Below are 16,719 nucleotides of genomic sequence, written 5' to 3' on the forward strand. Positions count from 1 at the left end.
TCGCCTGGGGCTTGGGGGGGTGTGAGGGGGGGTCTCTGGCCGTGTCCTTCAGATGTGGCCTCCCACCCCCAGCTGTCACCACCTCCTGGCACCAGGTGGGACTCCGGAGAGGAACCCTGGAGAGGGACCTTTGTTCTGGGGACAGACAATACCAGGAGGGGACTCGGGGCAGGGCTGGGGGGGCTCCCAACCTCCTGCCCCCAGTGTGGTGTCTGAGCACCCCCAAACCCCGGGCACAGGAGGAACAGAGCCCCCCGTGCCCCCCAGAACGAGCTCCCCGGGGGTGGGTGGCAGAGCTGGGGGGGCTCCTTGTTCCCCCAAACCCCTGCACCCCTCCAGCCCCCAGGGGCAGCCCCGAGGAGCCTGTGGGGGGGTCCCATCGCCGGGGTCTCAGGGTCCCGGTGACCCCTCTTGTCCCCCTGTCACACGGGAGGGGCCGCCCCGGTGTCACTTGGGGGTCCCGGTGCCCCCCGCCACTCGGGGGGGATGAGCCGTCCCCTCCCGGGGCTCCCCTCGGGGTCTCGCCGTGTCACCCTCGCTGTGCGTGCCGGTGTCCCCTCGGTGGCCTCGCCCCCCAGTGCCGGTGCCCCCGGCGAGGCGGGCGCGGGGGGGTTTCGGGGGCTCCGGTCCGCGCCGCGCGCGGCGGCGACACAAGCGGCTCCGGCGGCGGCGGCGGCGGCGGCGGCGGCGGGGGGGTCCCGGCGGGTCCCGGAGCCGCTGGGTCCCGGCGGTCCCGGTGCCGCTCCCCGCCATGGCCAAGTGGCTCCGGGAGTACCTGGGCCGGGGGGCCCGGCGCTCCCCCCCGCGCCCGCCCCAGCCCGACTACAGCGGCCCCGGCAGCCCCGGGGGCCCCCCCGCCGCCGCCCCCGGCGCTGCCCTCCGCGGCCCCGCCGCCTCCCCGCGCCACCGCCTCGTGCGGGTGGGGGGCGCGGGGCCGGGGGGCGGCCCCCGCCGCCTGCAGCAGGTACGGGCGGGGGGCACCGGGAGGGCACCGGGGGGGGGACCGGGGGCACCGGGCAGGAGCCGGAGCCAAGCGCCAGGAGCGGGGAGGGCGGCGGAGGGACCGGGGGGTGCCGTGGGGCAGCGCGGGGGGGGCTGGGGAAGGGAAGCGGGGGGCACCGGTGGCACCGGGAGCGGCACCGGGAGGAGCGGGGGGGGTCGCGGAGGTGCGAGCGGGGCGGCGGAGGAAGGTGTGGGGGGGGGTCTGGGGACCAGAGGGGATGCGGGGCGATGGGGAACGGGGTGGGGACCGGGAATAAGGACCGGGAGACCGGGGACGGGGAGCCGGGGAGAGCCAAGGGGTCGTGGGGGCAGTGGGACACCCAGGGACGACCTGGGGTCACTGGGAGAGGGAACTGGGGGCGGCTGGGGATGGTGGAGTCACTGGGAGAGGGGGAAGGGGAGAGGGGTTGGGGGACAAAGGGACCAAGTGGGCGGGAGTGGGGCCGGGGCTGAGGACACCCGTGTCGGGGATGTGGGAGCCCGAAGGGTCCCGGGAGGGCACCCAGGGACCGGGGAGATGCCGGGGGCAGCGGGGGTCCCGTCCCACCCGGAGCCCCCCCCGCAGGGCCCAGGTGAGAGCGAGTACTCGGAGCCCTTCGAGGGGGAGCAGGACCCGGCGCCCGAGGGCGGCTGCGACGAGGAGGCCACAGGTGGGTGACACCCCGGGCACCCCGGCACCCCCGCGGGGGTCCCGGGCGCCTCCCACCGCCCCGTCCCCGTCCCCAGGGTGCCCGCGGCAGGGCGAGGGCCGGCGGATGCGGCCGCGCCGGGGTCCCCAGCTCTACGACACCCCCTCGGAGGAGTGGGACACGGCCGGGGACGGCCCGGGGGGGGCCCCGGCCCGCGAGAGCCGCCTCCCCCGCGACGACGAGCGCCCGGCCGACGAGTACGACCAGCCCTGGGAGTGGAAGAAGGATCACATCTCACGGGCGTTCGCAGGTGACGGCGTCCCCGGGTGCCGCCTCGGGGTCCCACAGCTCCCATGGGTGCCACTCCCGGCTGCCAGCATCCTCCAGTGCCCGTGGGGACCACCCCGGGGTCCCCCAACCCTGCATCCCACAGCTTCCATGGGTATCCATCCTGGACCTCAGCATCCCCCAGTGCCCTGGGGTCCCCCCTCGTGTCCCCCCGTGCCCATGGCTCTCACCCCTGGGACCCCAACACCCCTTGGCCCCTATGGGCACCACCCCAGACCACTCCTGGCCCCAGTAATGGGACACCACTGGGCAGAGCCACCACTGGGACGCTCCTCTGTGGTGTGGCACTGAGAGGAGCCCCCAGCAGCAGGCAGGGGGGGTGACACCCCCTTTGTCCCCGCAGTGCAGTTTGAGAGCCCCGAGCGCTCCCCCAGCCTGTCCCGGCAGCTGCCGCGGTCCCCCCGGCCCCCCGGCGGCCCCAGGCCGGGCTGTCCCCCCAGCCCCAGGCGCGTGGACACCTCGCTGCCCCTGGAGAAGCAGGCGTGAGTCTGGGGGGCTCCCACGGGGTGGTATCAGCATCCCGCTCACACAGCATGGCATGGGGGCAAAGCTCTGGGGGAAGAGGTCCCTCATGGGGGGTCCTTGTGGGGTCAAGGGTGTCCTGCGGCGTGGTTGGGCCCCCAGAGTGTGGAGGGTGCTCGTGGCACGGATGGGTGCCCACGAAGTGGAGGGTGCCCATGGAATAGAGGGTCCTCATGGGGTGAGGAGTGTCCGTGGCATGGGAGGGTCCCCATGATGTGCTTGGGTGCCCCATAGGATGTTTGGGTGCCCCATAGTGTGGTTGGGTGCCCCACTGGATGTTTGGGTGCCCATGGTGTGGTTGCCCCTCTGACTCCGTTGGGTCCCAATGCCCTGAGTGTCTCCATGGTGTGAAGGTGCCCCATGGCACAACCGGCTCCCTGTGGGGCGTGGGTGGGTCCCAAGCCACAGGGGGTGCCCCCTGTTGCTGACAGGTCCGAGTGGCCGGGAGGGTCCCCTGTGGCACAGGGGGTGCCCGAGTGACCCCGCCCTGCCCAGGTGGTACCACGGCCCCATTGGGCGGGCGGGCGCCGAGACGCTGCTGGCGCTGTGCCGCCGAGGGCAGCTTCCTGGTGCGGGACTGCGAGACCAGCCCCGACGACTACTCCCTGTCCCTCAGGTGAGCGTGGGGACACGGGCACAGCCCCGGGGTCACCCTGCCATGGGGGACATCCGGGGGCCAGGCTGCGAGTGTGGGGTTGTATCCGGGTGCTGGCGTGTTTGGGTGCCCCAGCATCTGTGGGGAAGTGCTGGCACGTGGGGACAGGCTGGAGGTGACCCAGGATCCCTTGGCTGGGGTAGTGCCACCCCCTGCCCCTGCTCTGGATGAGGTCCCCATCCCCGTCCTCCTCCCCACTCCTGTCTGCGTCCGTGCCACAATCCCCATCCCAGTTCTCATCCCTATTCCCATCCCCATCCCCTGCTCCACGTGGCGTCCCCCATCCCCGTCCTTGTCCACCTCCCTGTCCCAGCCTCCATCCCCATCCCTCCCCGCTCCCGTGCCTCATTTCCCGTCCGTCCCGCAGGAGCAGCGGGGGTTTCGTGCACGTGAAGCTGACGCGGACCCGGGAGCAGCACTTCACCCTGGGCCGGGCCGGGGCCGCCTTCCCGTCCGTGCCGGCGGCCGTGGGGCACTACACGGGCCCGGGCGCTGCCCGTGCGCGGTGCCCGCCACCTGTCCCTGCTCTACCCCGTGGCCGTGCAGCCCCTGTGAGCCCGGGACCCCCGGCCGCGCCCCCCGCCCCGCGCCCCATTAAAGCCGCCGGCTCACATCGGGGTGGTGACGCTCTGGTGCCTCCGCGGGGATTTGGGGACGGGTAATGGCGGGGGGGGGTGGAATTTGGGGAGAAGGTTTTGGGCAGAGATGGGGATGGGGACAGGGGGGTTGGGGATTGGGGTTTGGACAGGCATGGGGACAGAGATAGGGAACTGAAATGGGGACAGGAATGGGCGCCTCTGGTGCCTCTCGGCGCTCAATTCTGGGGTGCCCCTGGGGAAGGCGGGACAAGGTGGTGGCGCTGCCACCGCTGTGCCACCCTGATCTCGCCACCGTCCAGATCCCCAAGATGGGGGGGGGGGAGTCAAGATGAGCCCCCCACCATGGGCACAACACAGGGCGGCACTGCCCGGGGTCACACGCGTGGTGAGGGGCTGGTGGCGCTGCCCCCCGCGGGGGTCCTGGCTTCCCACCCCCCAGCACAGCCCCTCCTGCACCGGGGTGCCACCGTGGAATGAAGCCAGGGGACAACAGAGTGGCTTCCCCAGAATGGGGGGTCCCAGGAGCCGCTGGCCCCCCCGGCACAGTGACCACGAGCTGCCCACGCGCGGTGGCCGGGGGGGGGCACAGGATGGCGCGGGCGGGCACAGAGGACGCTGAGCCGGGTGACAGGATGCTGCCAAACACCTTTTTGGGGGTTTCCTGAGGAAGGGCAGAGCGGGGGAGGGTGTGAGGCACCACGGGGCACCCTCAGGGCCGGGGGGGCGGGGGTGGGCCCCTGTGCCCGCCGCAGCTCCTGCTGGTACAGGTTGTGCTTCAGCTTGGGGGGCGGCGGCAGCTTCGTGGGGTCCCGCGCTCGGAACATCACGTTCATGTAGATGGGCGTGTCTGGGGGTGCAGCGGCTGTTGGGGGTCACCTCTGTCCGCCAGGACCCTCGGGGAACACGCGGGGTGCCTGAGGTAGGGGACGGCGGAGGGGGGACGAGCAGGGGAGGCTTGGGCACGGGGGAATTTTGGGGTGGGGGAGGGTGTGAGGAGAGGAGGGTGAGGGGTATTTGGGAGAGGCAGAGGAGGACGGGGTATTTTGGGAGGAGGCATTTGGGGAGGGGAACTTGGAAACGGTGTTTGGGGAGGGGATGTTTGGGGCCAGGGTTACCTGAGCTCCTGTGACAGCAGCGGTAGCCGAGCAGGGCCATCCCCAGGAGAAGGGCAGGGCCCCCCAGGCCCCCCACGAGCCCCCAGAGCAGCGCTGCAAGCACAGCCAGCCGCGGTCACCCTGGCACCGGGGACACCGGACACACCCCCCCGGTGGAGGGACAGCGGGGACAGCGGGGACAGCGTGGACAGCCACAGTTACCTGCCTGATGTCCTCCAACAGCTGCTGCCGTGAGGGGAAAGCAGTCAGAGATGTCCCTGTGCCTGCCTCTCCTCACCGTGGCCACCCCAAACCCGCCAAGGAATCTCCTCCAAGGGACCCCATCCACCCTGTCGGTGACCCCACAAGCCCCTCGGCGATGCCACCTCCCCCCCTCCCCGCGGTGCCACCCGCCGGTACCGGGGGTGACGCTGAGCTCGGTGCCGTTGCCGGTGGCGGTGCCGTAGCGGGGGATCTCGAGGGTCACCCGGCACAGGTAGCGCCCGCTGTCGTTGCCCTGCACCTGCGGGAGGCTGAGGGTGGCCCGGGGGGGGTGCCAGGCCAGCTGGACCCCGGGGGCGTGGGCGGAGCAGGGGGACAGGGGCAGGGGGGTGACAAAGTCCAGGCGGGTGGCACAGAGCACCCCGAGCCCCCCGTCCCTCACCCACTCCATCCCGCCAGCAGGGCCCCGCTCTCGGCCTCCTCCACCTGGCACCGCAGGGCCACCGCGTCACCTGCTGTCACCTGTGCCTCGCCCGGCGCCTGGATCACCCGCAGGGCGCTCGCTGTGGGGACAGCCCCGGGGTCAGGGGGGGATGGCACCCCAGCCCCGGCCGGTCCCCCGGGTCCCCCGTGGGGTGGGGGTGCAGGGACACTCCAGGCTCGCTGCCTGTCACCGCTGCCTCTGACCACACGCCCCATCCTGTTCCCCTCACTGCTGTCACCTTCCTGTCCCCCACCGCCTGTCACTTGTCCCTTTCCTGTCCCCCCACGCCATCACTTTCCTGTCCCCACTCACGCTGTCTGCCCCCCCTCCTGTCCCCTCCCCATGTCCCCCCATCCATCCCCACCTGCTCCCTCCTGTCCCCCCGCCACAGCCGGGTCACCCAGCTCCATCCCCCGCCTCTGTCCCCGTGTCTGCCCCTCCCTCTGTGTCCCCAGCCCCTCTCTGGTCTCCCCCTCAGGACAGATGTCCCCAGCAGCCCCTCACCCCTGTTGTCACACAGGGGCCAGCCTGAGCCCCGTGTCCCCCCCAGTGTCCCCCGGGTGGCCTGTCCCCAGCCCCACAGCACAGCCACAGGGTCCCAGGCACTGTCCCCTCTGTCCCCCCAGCCAGCCCTGTCCCCCACTCACCTCCAAGGAGGGGGATGAGGACCCCGAGCCCCCACATCTCCCCTCCGGGGCCAGCTCAGCTGCCCCCTCCGAGGGGCTGTGTCCCCAAGGGGTCCCAGTCCCGATGCTGTCCCTGTCCCCAAAGCGCCGCTGTCCCCGAAGCCTCCCGGGCCAGCTCACTGTGACACCGTGGCTTCCGGCCCCTGTGATACAGGGGAGGGTGACAGGAACACAGAGGGGACCTGAGCGGGGGCAGAGATGGGGATGTGGGTGGGGGCTTAGGGATGGGGATTTGGGCAGGGATGGGGACACACATCGGGATGGGGAAGGGGAGTGGAAGGGGGACAGTGATGAGATTGGGGACCGGGATGAGGACAGGGATGGGGACAGGGATGAGGACAGGGATGGGGACAGGGATGTGGGACAGCATCCAGAGCTAGGGCAGGTGACAGCACCTCCTCAGGCCCCACCTTGACCCTGGATCCACTCCAGCCTGGGGAAGAGCCCCCTGGGGACTTCCTCTGATCCCCCTGGAGCAGGGGGACCCCTCCTGCCCCCCGAGCGGGCTGTGTGACCCAGCGTGGCCACGCAGAGAGGACGGGGGATCCCGGACTGGGAGGCCCCCCCGCAGTGCGGCAGTGTCCCCACCCCTTCCCCCGAGGGTGACAATGTCCCCCCCCCTTCCCCTCGCCCCAGCCCTGGCCCGGCGCTCCCCAACCCCGAGGGTCGCAGCCCCCCCTCCCGACTACAACTCCCGGCATCCCGCGGGGCGGGGCGCGGGGTCACGGCCCCCGGGCCGCGCTCCCCATTGGGCGGGCCGGGGCGGGGCGGGGCCGGGGCGGGGCCGGGGCGGGGCGGGGGCGCCGCTCCCCCTTTGTTGGTGTCGGCGGGGCCGAACGGCGGCGGGGCCGGCCCGGAATGGGCGACAGGTACGGCCCGAACCCCCCGGGAGCGGGGAGGGCACGGCGGGCAGGAGGAGGAACGGGGCGGGTGGGGGAAGAGGGGATGGAGCGATGGAGGCGGGGGGGATGGAGGATGGAGTGAGGAGGGTGGAGGGAGGGATGGAGAGGGAGGGATGGAGGGAGAGGGGATGGACGGGTGGAGGGAGGGAGGAGGGAGGGATGAAGAAGGAGGGATGAAGGAGGAAGGGCCGGAGGGATGGAGGAAGGAGTGATGGAGGAAGTGGGGATGAATGGATGGATGGAAGAGGGACAGAGGCAGGAGGGATGGGGGAAGTGGGGATAGAGGGATGGGAAGGAGGGAGGGAGGAAGGAAGGAAGGAAGGAGGAAGGGATGAAGGAGGGATGGAGGAAGAGCGGATGGAGGAAGGAGGAGCAGAGGGATGGAGAAGGAGGGATGGGGGGCGCAGGTGTGGAGGATGGGGGCCTGCAGGGGTTAAGGGTGGCACCGGAGGGAAGGAGGGTAGGGGAGGGGTGCAGGGGCTCAGGACTGGCACACTCGCACTCACACTTGCCAAGTCATCGGCCCCGCCATGCTGGGCAGCCCGGCCGGGTCCTGCGGCGCCTGGCACGGCCTGGCACGGCCTGGCCCAGCGGGGACGGGCCTGGGGGGCCCGGGGGGCCCGGGGGGCCCGGGGCCGCAGGTGCTGACGGCCGGTGCAGGGCGCCGGGCAGGAGTCTCTGCGCAAGATCATCACCACCCTCGCCGTGAAGAATGAGGAGATCCAGAACTTCATCTACTCCCTCAAGCAGATGATCCAGAACGTGGAGGTACCGGCCCCCCCGCCCTCCCCCGGGGTCCCTGCTGGGGTGGCCCCCGCTGAGGCCCCGGCGTTGTGCCCAGGCCAACTCGGTGCGGGCGCAGGAGGACCTGGAGGCCGAGTTCCAGTCGCTGTACGCGCTGCTGGACGAGCTCAAGGAGGACATGGTGATGAAGATCAAGCAGGAGCGCGCCAGCCCGCACCTACGAGCTGCAGGTGAGCCCCCCCCGGAGCCCCCGGCCCCGGGACCCCCGCCCAGCGCTGCCCCTCTGCCCTCCCTCGCCAGGCCCAGCTCGTGGCGTGCTCCAAGGCCCTGGAGAGCTCGGAGGAGCTGCTGGAGGCGGCCAACCAGGCCCTGGGCACGGCCAACCACCACGACTTCTCCCAGGTGGGTCCCCGTGGTGCCGGGGGTGGCCCTGCCTGGCTGTCCCCACGCCGGGGGTGTCCTGACCCCCCCTTGCCACCCGCTCGATGCCGCTCTGGGCCGGGCACCCCCTTTTCTCTGTGCGCCGGGGCCGCGCGGGGCTGGCTGTGCCTGCTGTGGGGCTGGGTGGGAGCGCGGACACCCGGAGTGACCCCGGTGCCCCCTTTCCCTGAGACAAAGGGACACGGGGGGCACTGGTGGGCACAGGAGATGCTGTGCCGGGGGGTGCAGGGTGCTGTGGGATACAGGGATGCTCTGGGATGGGGAACTGTGGGAATGCAGGGATGCTGTGCCAGGGGTAACAATGTGGCGTGCAGGGATGCTGTGGGATGCTCTGGGATGCAGGGATGCTGTGGGATGCTATGGGATGCTCTGGGATGCTCTGGGATGCAGGGATGCTGTGGGATGCTATGGGATGCTCTGGGATGCTCTGGGATGCAGGGATGCTGTGGGATGCTCTGGGATGCAGGGATGCTCTGGGATGCTCTGGGATGCAGGGATGCTGTCCTGCTGGGTGCCACAGCTGGTACAGGTCACTCTCCAGTGCGGGGGTCCCGCATGTGCCCCCTGTGCCCGGCTCTGCTGCCTCACTGCTGCTTTTCTCCTCCTCTTTCCCTCTGCGCTCACAAGGCGGCCAAACAGATCAAGGATAGGTACGGCCCCCCCGAGCCCCCACCCCACTAACCCCCCATCCTCCTCCTCCTCTTCCTCCTCCTCTGCCTCCTCCTTCCAGCCAGGGCCCCACAGGGGTGGTCCCGGGGGTGCTGGGGCGGTCCAAAGGTGCTGGGGTGGCCCTGTGGCTGCTGGCGTGGCTGTGCCCGCCCTCCCCAGGGCCACGCAGGGTGGGGTGGTGCTCGGCCCCGCTGAGCCCTCTCCCTGTCCTGGCACAGTGTGACGATGGCTCCCGCCTTCCGCCTGTCGCTCAAGGCCAAGGTGAGCGACAACATGAGCCACCTGATGGTGGATTTCGCCCAGGAGCGGCGCCTGCTGCAGGGCCCTCGCCTTCCTGCCAGGTACTGCCAGGGCAGCGGGGACACGGGGGCAGGGCAGGGCAGGGCCAGCCGGGCACCGGCGTGGGGCGACGCGGGATGGGCGAGGAGCTGCGGCCGCGCCGGGCCGGGGTACCCTGGGGTGCCTTTCCCGAGGGGCGGGAAGGTGCCAGGCATGGAGGGATGAGGGGTCGTGGTGCTGTGCCCAGGGGGGCAGTGGGGACCGTGCTGGGGGTCTCTGGATGCCGTGGATGGGTCCCCAGGGGTCCCGCGGGTGCCCTGCCCAAGGTCTGTGACTTGCTGAGCCCGTGGGGTCTGGGGGAGCCCTGGGGGTGGCCGGGAGTGCTGGGGACCCCCTGTGTGGCAGGGAGGGGGGACACTGGCACGGCTGCTCCTGCGGGCAGTGCCCAGCGCCCCCGAGATCGACCTGGCGGAGTCGCTGGTGGCCGATAACTGTGTGACCCTGGCCTGGAGGATGCCCGACGAGGACAGCAAGATCGACCACTACGTGCTGGAGTATCGCAGGACCAACTTTGAGGGGCCGCCCCGTGCCAAGGAGGACCAGCCCTGGATGGTCATCGAGGGCATCAAGGGCACCGAGTACACCCTCACTGGTGAGGGCACGGGGGCAAAACAGGCCCCAGGCGGGCACCAGGGCTGTCCCAGGCTCTGTAGGGAACACGGGGGTGGCAGTGCCCTCCTTGTGCCCCACGCTGTGCCCCCGCTGTGCCCCCAGGGCTGAAGTTTGACATGAAGTACATGAATTTCCGGGTGCGGGCGTGTAACAAGGCCGTGGCGGGCGAGTTCTCCGAGCCGGTCACTTTGGAGACCAAAGGTGGGTCCGGGGGTGTGGCAGGTGCCCGTGTCCCCCTGTGCCACCCCCGGGCACGGGCTGACAGGGGCCGTCCCCAGCGTTCATGTTCCGGCTGGACGCCAGCACGTGCCACCAGAACCTGCGGGTGGAGGAGCTGAGCGTGGAGTGGGACGCCACGGGCGGGAAGGTGCAGGACGTCAAGGCCCGCGAGAAGGACGGCAAGGGCAGGACGGCCTCCCCTGCCAACTCCCCTGCCAGGTAACGCCACCCCTGTACCCCCCGTGCGGCCCCTGGCCCTGGCAATGCCAACCCTGCCGGTGTCCCCCTGTGCCAGGGTGGTGCAGTCGCCCAAGAGGATGTCCCTGGGCCGCGGGGGCCGCGACCGATTCACCGCCGAGTCCTACACGGTGCTGGGTGAGAGGGGGCACCCGGGGCTGTGGGTGAGGGGGGACACAGCGGGGACAGGGCCCAGGGGGTGACGCAGGGGGGCACCCCGAGGGGCCTGGCGGGGCGGGGACAGGACAGGGCACGCCGTGGGTGCCCGGGCAGAGCCGTGGCCGTGCCGCAGGGGACACCCTGATCGACGGGGACGAGCACTACTGGGAGGTGCGGTACGACCGAGACAGCAAAGCCTTCGGCGTGGGCGTGGCGTACCGCAGCCTGGGCAAGTTCGACCAGCTGGGCAAGACCTCGGCGTCCTGGTGCCTGCACCTCAACAACTGGCTGCAGGTCAGCTTCAGCGCCAAGCACAACAACAAGGCCAAGGCGCTCGACGTGCCCGTGCCCGACTGCATCGGCGTCCACTGCAACTTCCATGAAGGTGCGGCTGGGCTGGGGCTGGGGATTGGCACCTCCATGGCCATTGCCACCTCCATGGCCATTGCCACCTCCATGGGCGTTGCCACCTCCGTGGGCGTTGCCACCTCCATGGGCGTTGCCACCTCCGTGGGCATTGCCGCCTCCATGGCCATTGCCACCTCCGTGGGCATTGTCACCACCATTGTCACCACCATGGCGTCATTGCCATGACCACGGGCACTGTGCAGAGGGTCTGCCTGCCCCGTGCCCACCTGTGCCCCCATCCCCACAGGTTTCCTGTCCTTCTACAATGCCCGGACTAAGCAGCTGCTCCACACCTTCAAGGCCAAGTTCTCGCAGCCGGTGCTGCCGGCTTTCATGGTAAGGGGGGGCAGGGCTGGGGGCTCCTGGGGGCTGCCAGCGGGGTGTTCAGCCCTCTGAGCCCCCCCTGTGTCCCCAGGTGTGGTGTGGCAGCTTCCAGGTGACGTCAGGCCTGCAGGTGCCCAGCGCCGTGCGGTGCCTCCAGAAGCGGAACAGCACCGCCAGCAGCTCCAGCCTGCCCTGAGCCAGGCACAGCACTGAATGTACCCCCTGCCCCCCAGACACCCCCACACTGCCCTGCAGGGCTCTGCCACCCCCGGGGCTGCCCACAGCCCCCCCACTCCGTGCCCCCCGTGTCGCCGGGGCTCGTTGCCCCCAGCACCGAGAGCTGCTTCTGGCCTGGAGAATAAATTGGGATGTAGGTGTGACGTGGCCGTGGATGGGGGGACAGGGGGAATTTGGGGTCCCTGTGACACCCCCACGGCGCCAGGAGCAGGGAGGGGCCGGGTGGGCACAGGGTCCTTCATTCACAGTGCCCCCCCAAGTATGAGAGTGTTCCCCACTCCCCGGTGTCACCCTGGCACCCCAGGCCAGGGGACCCTGGGGACAGCTTTCCCTGAGGATGAGGGGGCCCCACTGGCTGCTGGCACAAAGTGCTGGCACCGGGAACAGGGAAGCAGCACTGGCCTCTGCAGGGAACACACCCGGTGGCCCCGGGAAGCAGAGGGGACACGGGGAGTTGGGGAAAGACAGTGCCTGAGAGCACCAGGAGCAGTCCCGGGAATCGGTCCTGGGTACCCGAGGGTCGCTCTCAGCGCTCGGTCCCGGGGAGTCCCAGGTGTTGGTGCTGGAGCGTGCTGGTGTCGGTCCCGGCGGTGCCGCCCACCCGATCCCGCGGCCCCCCGCTTGTCCACGAAGCCCTCGTAGCAGTGCCGGGCCCGGGGCCGGCTCCCCCGGGGCAGCGGCACCGGCCGCTCCATCTCCGCCCCGCCGCGCAGGAAGCCGCCCGCAGTTCCCGGCACCAGGCCCCGCCCGGCCGGGGCGAAGGGCGGCGGGCGGGTGTCCCGGCCGGGCCGGGGGGGTCCCCGGTGCGGGGGCTGAGCCCCGTGTGCCCCCCTCCCGACGCGGCAGGTGCGGCGCTGCCCCCCGAGCAGGCTCCGGTCCCCACTCCCGCTGCCGGTGTCTCCCGTCCCCCTCCCCGGGGCGAAAGGCGGCGGGCGGGGGTCCCGCCGGGCGGGGGGGTCCGTGTCGCGCTGCGGGGCTGAGTCCCGGCGTCCCCGCCCCCGCCCGGTGCGGCAGGTGCGGGGCTGTCCCTCCCCGCCGGTGCCGGTGTCCCCTCGCCCCCCCGGGCGGGGCGGGGCGCCCGGGGCCGCCCCATCACGTGTCGCCGCCGCCGCCGCCGCGCGCGCACCGGGGGGAGGCGGGAGCGGCGGGAGCGGCGGGAGCGGAGCATGGCAGGTACCGGGGGGCGGGGGCGCTCCGGGCTCCGGGAACCAGGAACCGGGAACTGGAACCGGGGATCGGGCGCGTACCGGGCACCGGGCACGCACCGGGATCGCGCGTACCGGGCACGCACCGGGCACACGCGCACCGGGCACGCACCGGGCACCCGGTACCGGACACTCATCGGGAGCGCGCCGGGAACCGGGCACGCGCGCACGGGCACGCGCCCCGGCCGGGGACACGCACCGGTCACACCCCCCCCCCCCCCCCCCCGCGCACACCCGGGGCACGCGCGTGCACCTGCCCGAGCCCGCGTCCGCGGGACCGCGGTGGGGACATCCCGGGACATCCCGGGACATCCCGGGACACCCCTGGGGCAGGAGCGGAGCGGGGCCGGGGCGGGGACACCCCTCCCCCCGGGGACCTGTCGTGTGTCACCCCTGGCGCCCCGCAGCCCTCTGGGCTCAGAGCGGGCTCTGGGGCCCTGCTGGGCCGGGGGACACTCAGCCCCGTGTCCCCGGGCCATGTCCCCATGTCCCCATGTGCTCGTGTTCCCCAGCCGTGTCCCTCAGCTGTGTTCCCACGTCCCCCTGTCCCTCAGCCCGTTCCTGTGTCCACCGGCCGTGTCCCCGTGTCCCCGTGCCCGCCGTCCTTCACTGTCGTGCTCCTGTGTCCTCACCCCCATCTCCCCCCGTCAGTGCCCCCCTCTCCCATCCCCGAGTCCTCCTGTCCCTGTGTCCACCTCCTCCATGTCCTTGTGTCCCCTCCGTGTTTGTGTCCCCATGTCCACCTCTTCCTGTCCCCACGTCCCTGCGCGTCCCTGTCCCCGTGTCCCCACCCGCACGCAGAAACTATGGAGGAGGACCCAAGGGTGCTCTGGGGGGACAGCCGGGGTGCTGCCACACGGTGTCCCCCCCCCCCCGCAGCGCTGGCGGCCCCCTCCCCCGGCGGGGACGAGTGTCTGGAGGAGGACGAGGACGAGCTGGAGCCGGGGCTGGACGAGGCGGAGGCCGAGCCGGAGGTCGGGAGCGGGGCCAAGGCGGCGGGGGGGGCCCCGGGGGGCCGTTCTCACCCGTAGAGGCATCACCCTGCGGGTCCTGCTCCGAGACGGGCTCCTGGAGCCGGGCAGAGGCGTCCTGTCCATCTACTACCTGGTGAGCCTGGGGACACGGCATGGGGACAGGGGAGAGGGGACGGGGACAGGGAGCAGGGATGGGGACAGGGAACAGAGATGGGGCAGGAGACGTGGGACAGGGAAAGGGACGGGAAACAGGGGACACAGGATGAGGACAGGGGATGTGGGATGGGGACAAGGGACACAGACGGGGAATATGGGACGGTGATGGAGCCGAGGGAGAAGTGATGGGGACAGGGGGACGTGACTCCCACCGTTGTCCCCAGGGCAAGAAGTTCGTGGGGGACCTGGGCTCGGACGGGACGATCACGTGGCAGGAGACGGGGCAAGTGTTCAACTCGCCGAGCGCCTGGGCCACGCACTGCAAGCGCCTGGTGAACCCCGCCAAGAAGTCGGGCTGCGGCTGGGCGTCCGTGCGCTACAAGGGCCAGAAGCTGGACCAGTACAAGGCTGCGTGGCTGCGCAAGCACCAGCCCAACGTGCCACCCCCCGAGGAGGTGGGACCGGGGTCAGCTCCCCCTGGCACCCCCGGGGTGGGGGGGCGAGGTGGGTGCCAGCCCCGTCTGCCCGCAGAGCTTGGCCAGCGAGGGCGAGGAGGAGGAGCTGCCCGAGGAGGAGGAGGAGGAGGCGACGAGAGAGGGTCGGGTGCCTGTGCCGGAGGCGGCGGCTCCCAAAAAGCCGGAGGAGAGGAGCAAGAAGCAGCAGGGCAAGAGCCTGGCGGAGCCGGCGGGGATGGGTGAGCCGCCGTGGAGGTCCCGGGGGTCCGGGCAGCCCGGCCGCGGTGACGGGACCTTGTCCTTGGCAGATGTCGGCAGTGCAGGGAAAAGGCTGGAGATGAAACCCCGGGTGCCCGTCCGCTCCTGCACCCTGGGTACCCGCGACTCGGCCAGGTAGGGGACACGGGGACCCCGGGGCGCAGCAGGGCCGAGGCAGCGGTGGCAGCGGGGCTGTGCCTCTTCCAGGAACCCCCAGACCCTGGTGGAGGTGACGTCCTTTGCCGCCATCAACAAATTCCAGCCCTTCAACGTGGCCATCTCCAGCAACGTCCTCCTGCTCCTGGTGTGTTCCCTCCCCAGGCTGGCACATCGCTGGTGGCACTGGGGACGCCTGCAGCGAGCGGGGTGTCCCTTGTGTCACCGTTTTTGGGCTAAACCATCGATTTGAACCTTTTCCTTTAGGATTTCCACAGCCACCTGACACGGAGCGAAGTGGTGGGGTACCTGGGGGGGCGGTGGGACACCAACACCCAGTGTAGGTGGGGTTTGGGGGGTGGGGGTGGCTCTGCCGTGGGCTGGGGGGGTCACCCAGCCCTGTGTCCTCGCAGTGCTGACGGTGCTCCGGGCCTTCCCGTGCCGGACCCGCCTGGGAGACGCCGAAGCCGCTGGCGCTGTGGAGGAGGAGGTGAGGGGCTGATCCAGCCTCGGGGGCAGGCAGGGGGCTCTGGGGGGCCTGGACCCCACGGTTTGTGCCCCCCCAGATCTGCCAGAGCCTGTTCCTGCGGGGGCTGTCGCTGGTGGGGTGGTACCACAGCCACCCTTTCGGGCCCGCGCTACCGTCCCTGCACGACATCGACGCGCAGATGGATTATCAGCTCAAGCTGCAGGGCAGCGGCAACGGCTTCCAGCCCTGCCTGGGGCTCATCTGCGGTACGTGCCTGAGGCCCGGGGCTCCCAGGGGGCTGCGGCTGCTGTCACCCCCCTGTGCCAGCCCCCTCTGTCCCCACAGGGCCCTTCTACCCCGGCAACCCCGGCGTGGAGTCCAAAATCGCGCCCTTCTGGGTGATGCCGCCGCCGGAGGTAAGCGGGGGAGGATTTGGGGTCGGGTGCCCCCGCCCAGCACCCTCAGGTGCCCCTCAGGGTGGTGTCAGGTCCCAGAGCTGTGGAGTGACCCCTCCCTGGCTCCCCCATCCCCCAGCAACGGCCCAACGACTACGGCATCCCCATGGATGTGGAGGTGACCTATATCCAGGACGGGTTCCTCACCAATGATGTCGTGCAGGAGATGGTGAGAGCGGAGTGGGGGCCCCAAAACCCCTGGTGCCCATTGGGGGCAGGCTGGGCCCCCACCACTCATCCCTGTCCTGCCCTTAGCCCCGGTGATGGGGACAGTCCCTTCTCCAGCCCCCCAGGGCCACCCAAGTCTCGGTGCCGCAGGTTTGGGGTCCCCCTGCCTGGCTTTGGGGCACCCCCAGGGCCTGCAGCCCCTCTGTGCCCCCCAGACGCTGCTGGTGGAGTTCTATAAGGGGGCCCCCGACCTGGTGAAGTTCCAGGAGCTGTGGAGTCAGGATCAGACCTACCTGGACAAGCTGAAGGTGGGAAGGGCTGGGTGGGGGAGGGATTTGGCGGGGCACCAGTTCCCTGTGCTGGAATTAACTGGGGTTTCCCCCCAGGGCTCCCTGGCCTCCCGCACCCCCAAAGACCAGAGCTTCACCCACTTCCTGGAGCAGATCTTCAGCCTCCTCAAGCTCAGCGGGTGAGGGCGTGAGGCCCCTCGACTCGGACCAGGTGCCTCCCGCAGCCCGGGCGGGCTCGGCAGCCCCGGGGCTCACCCGGACCCCGGCGCGGGGCAGCTCCCGGAGCTCCCGAGGGCGCCGCGACCCCCGCCGGCCCCGCCCTGCCCCGAGGGCGGCCGTGCTGGTGGGGCAGTCTCTGGGTCAGTGGTTTGTGGAAGTGGTAGTTTGATTAAAGAGCAGTTCCTGACAGGCGGCTCCGCTGGCTGGGGACACGCTGGCTTGGGGACATCCTGCCACGGCCCGGACTAAGGGGATGTGTGAGGAAATCCCTCCCTGGGAGGGTGGGCAGGCCCTGGCACAGGGTGCCCAGAGAAGCTCTGGCTGCCCCTGGATCCCTGGCAGTGTCCAAGGTCAGGCTGGACATTGGGGCTTGGAGCAGCCT

At 71.2% G+C, this 16,719-nt stretch overlaps 4 protein-coding genes across 4 annotated transcripts; 3 read left to right on the top strand and 1 right to left on the bottom strand.

The window, feature by feature from the left end:
- Positions 1 to 1,499: 1,499 nt before the first annotated feature.
- On the top strand, positions 1,500 to 3,769 carry SHD (Src homology 2 domain containing transforming protein D). The gene is given in 7 exon segments (XM_039566260.1): positions 1,500 to 1,652; positions 1,729 to 1,941; positions 2,323 to 2,461; positions 2,997 to 3,054; positions 3,056 to 3,117; positions 3,524 to 3,638; positions 3,640 to 3,769. Coding segments are annotated over 7 exon segments (792 nt in total). The 5' UTR covers positions 1,500 to 1,519; the 3' UTR covers positions 3,712 to 3,769.
- Positions 3,770 to 3,970: 201 nt separating this feature from the next.
- Positions 3,971 to 6,452, bottom strand: LOC120411409. Its single transcript, XM_039565981.1, has 6 exons — positions 6,203 to 6,452; positions 5,270 to 5,634; positions 5,072 to 5,095; positions 4,871 to 4,963; positions 4,363 to 4,602; positions 3,971 to 3,987 (listed from the first exon to the last, which is right to left on the bottom strand). The coding sequence occupies exons 2-6, from the start codon at positions 5,520 to 5,522 to the stop codon at positions 3,971 to 3,973; spliced, it is 627 nt and encodes a 208-aa protein (XP_039421915.1). The 5' UTR covers positions 5,523 to 5,634; positions 6,203 to 6,452.
- Positions 6,453 to 7,036: 584 nt separating this feature from the next.
- On the top strand, positions 7,037 to 11,675 carry FSD1 (fibronectin type III and SPRY domain containing 1). Its single transcript, XM_039566410.1, is given in 15 exon segments — positions 7,037 to 7,108; positions 7,801 to 7,911; positions 7,985 to 8,098; positions 8,100 to 8,117; positions 8,188 to 8,289; positions 8,956 to 8,978; positions 9,216 to 9,318; positions 9,320 to 9,338; positions 9,719 to 9,928; positions 10,051 to 10,149; positions 10,227 to 10,386; positions 10,463 to 10,542; positions 10,697 to 10,948; positions 11,219 to 11,307; positions 11,387 to 11,675. Coding segments are annotated over 15 exon segments (1,494 nt in total). The 5' UTR covers positions 7,037 to 7,099; the 3' UTR covers positions 11,492 to 11,675.
- A 992-nt stretch (positions 11,676 to 12,667) lies between these two features.
- Positions 12,668 to 16,524, top strand: MPND (MPN domain containing). Its single transcript, XM_039566412.1, is given in 14 exon segments — positions 12,668 to 12,705; positions 13,617 to 13,744; positions 13,746 to 13,844; positions 14,092 to 14,322; positions 14,399 to 14,561; positions 14,631 to 14,715; positions 14,788 to 14,884; positions 15,004 to 15,076; positions 15,150 to 15,226; positions 15,303 to 15,471; positions 15,551 to 15,621; positions 15,740 to 15,829; positions 16,044 to 16,136; positions 16,215 to 16,524. Coding segments are annotated over 14 exon segments (1,470 nt in total). The 5' UTR covers positions 12,668 to 12,698; the 3' UTR covers positions 16,302 to 16,524.
- Positions 16,525 to 16,719: the final 195 nt, after the last annotated feature.

This window comes from Corvus cornix, chromosome 28 (genome assembly GCF_000738735.6).
Source record: "Corvus cornix cornix isolate S_Up_H32 chromosome 28, ASM73873v5, whole genome shotgun sequence".
Classification (NCBI taxonomy): domain Eukaryota; kingdom Metazoa; phylum Chordata; class Aves; order Passeriformes; family Corvidae; genus Corvus; species Corvus cornix.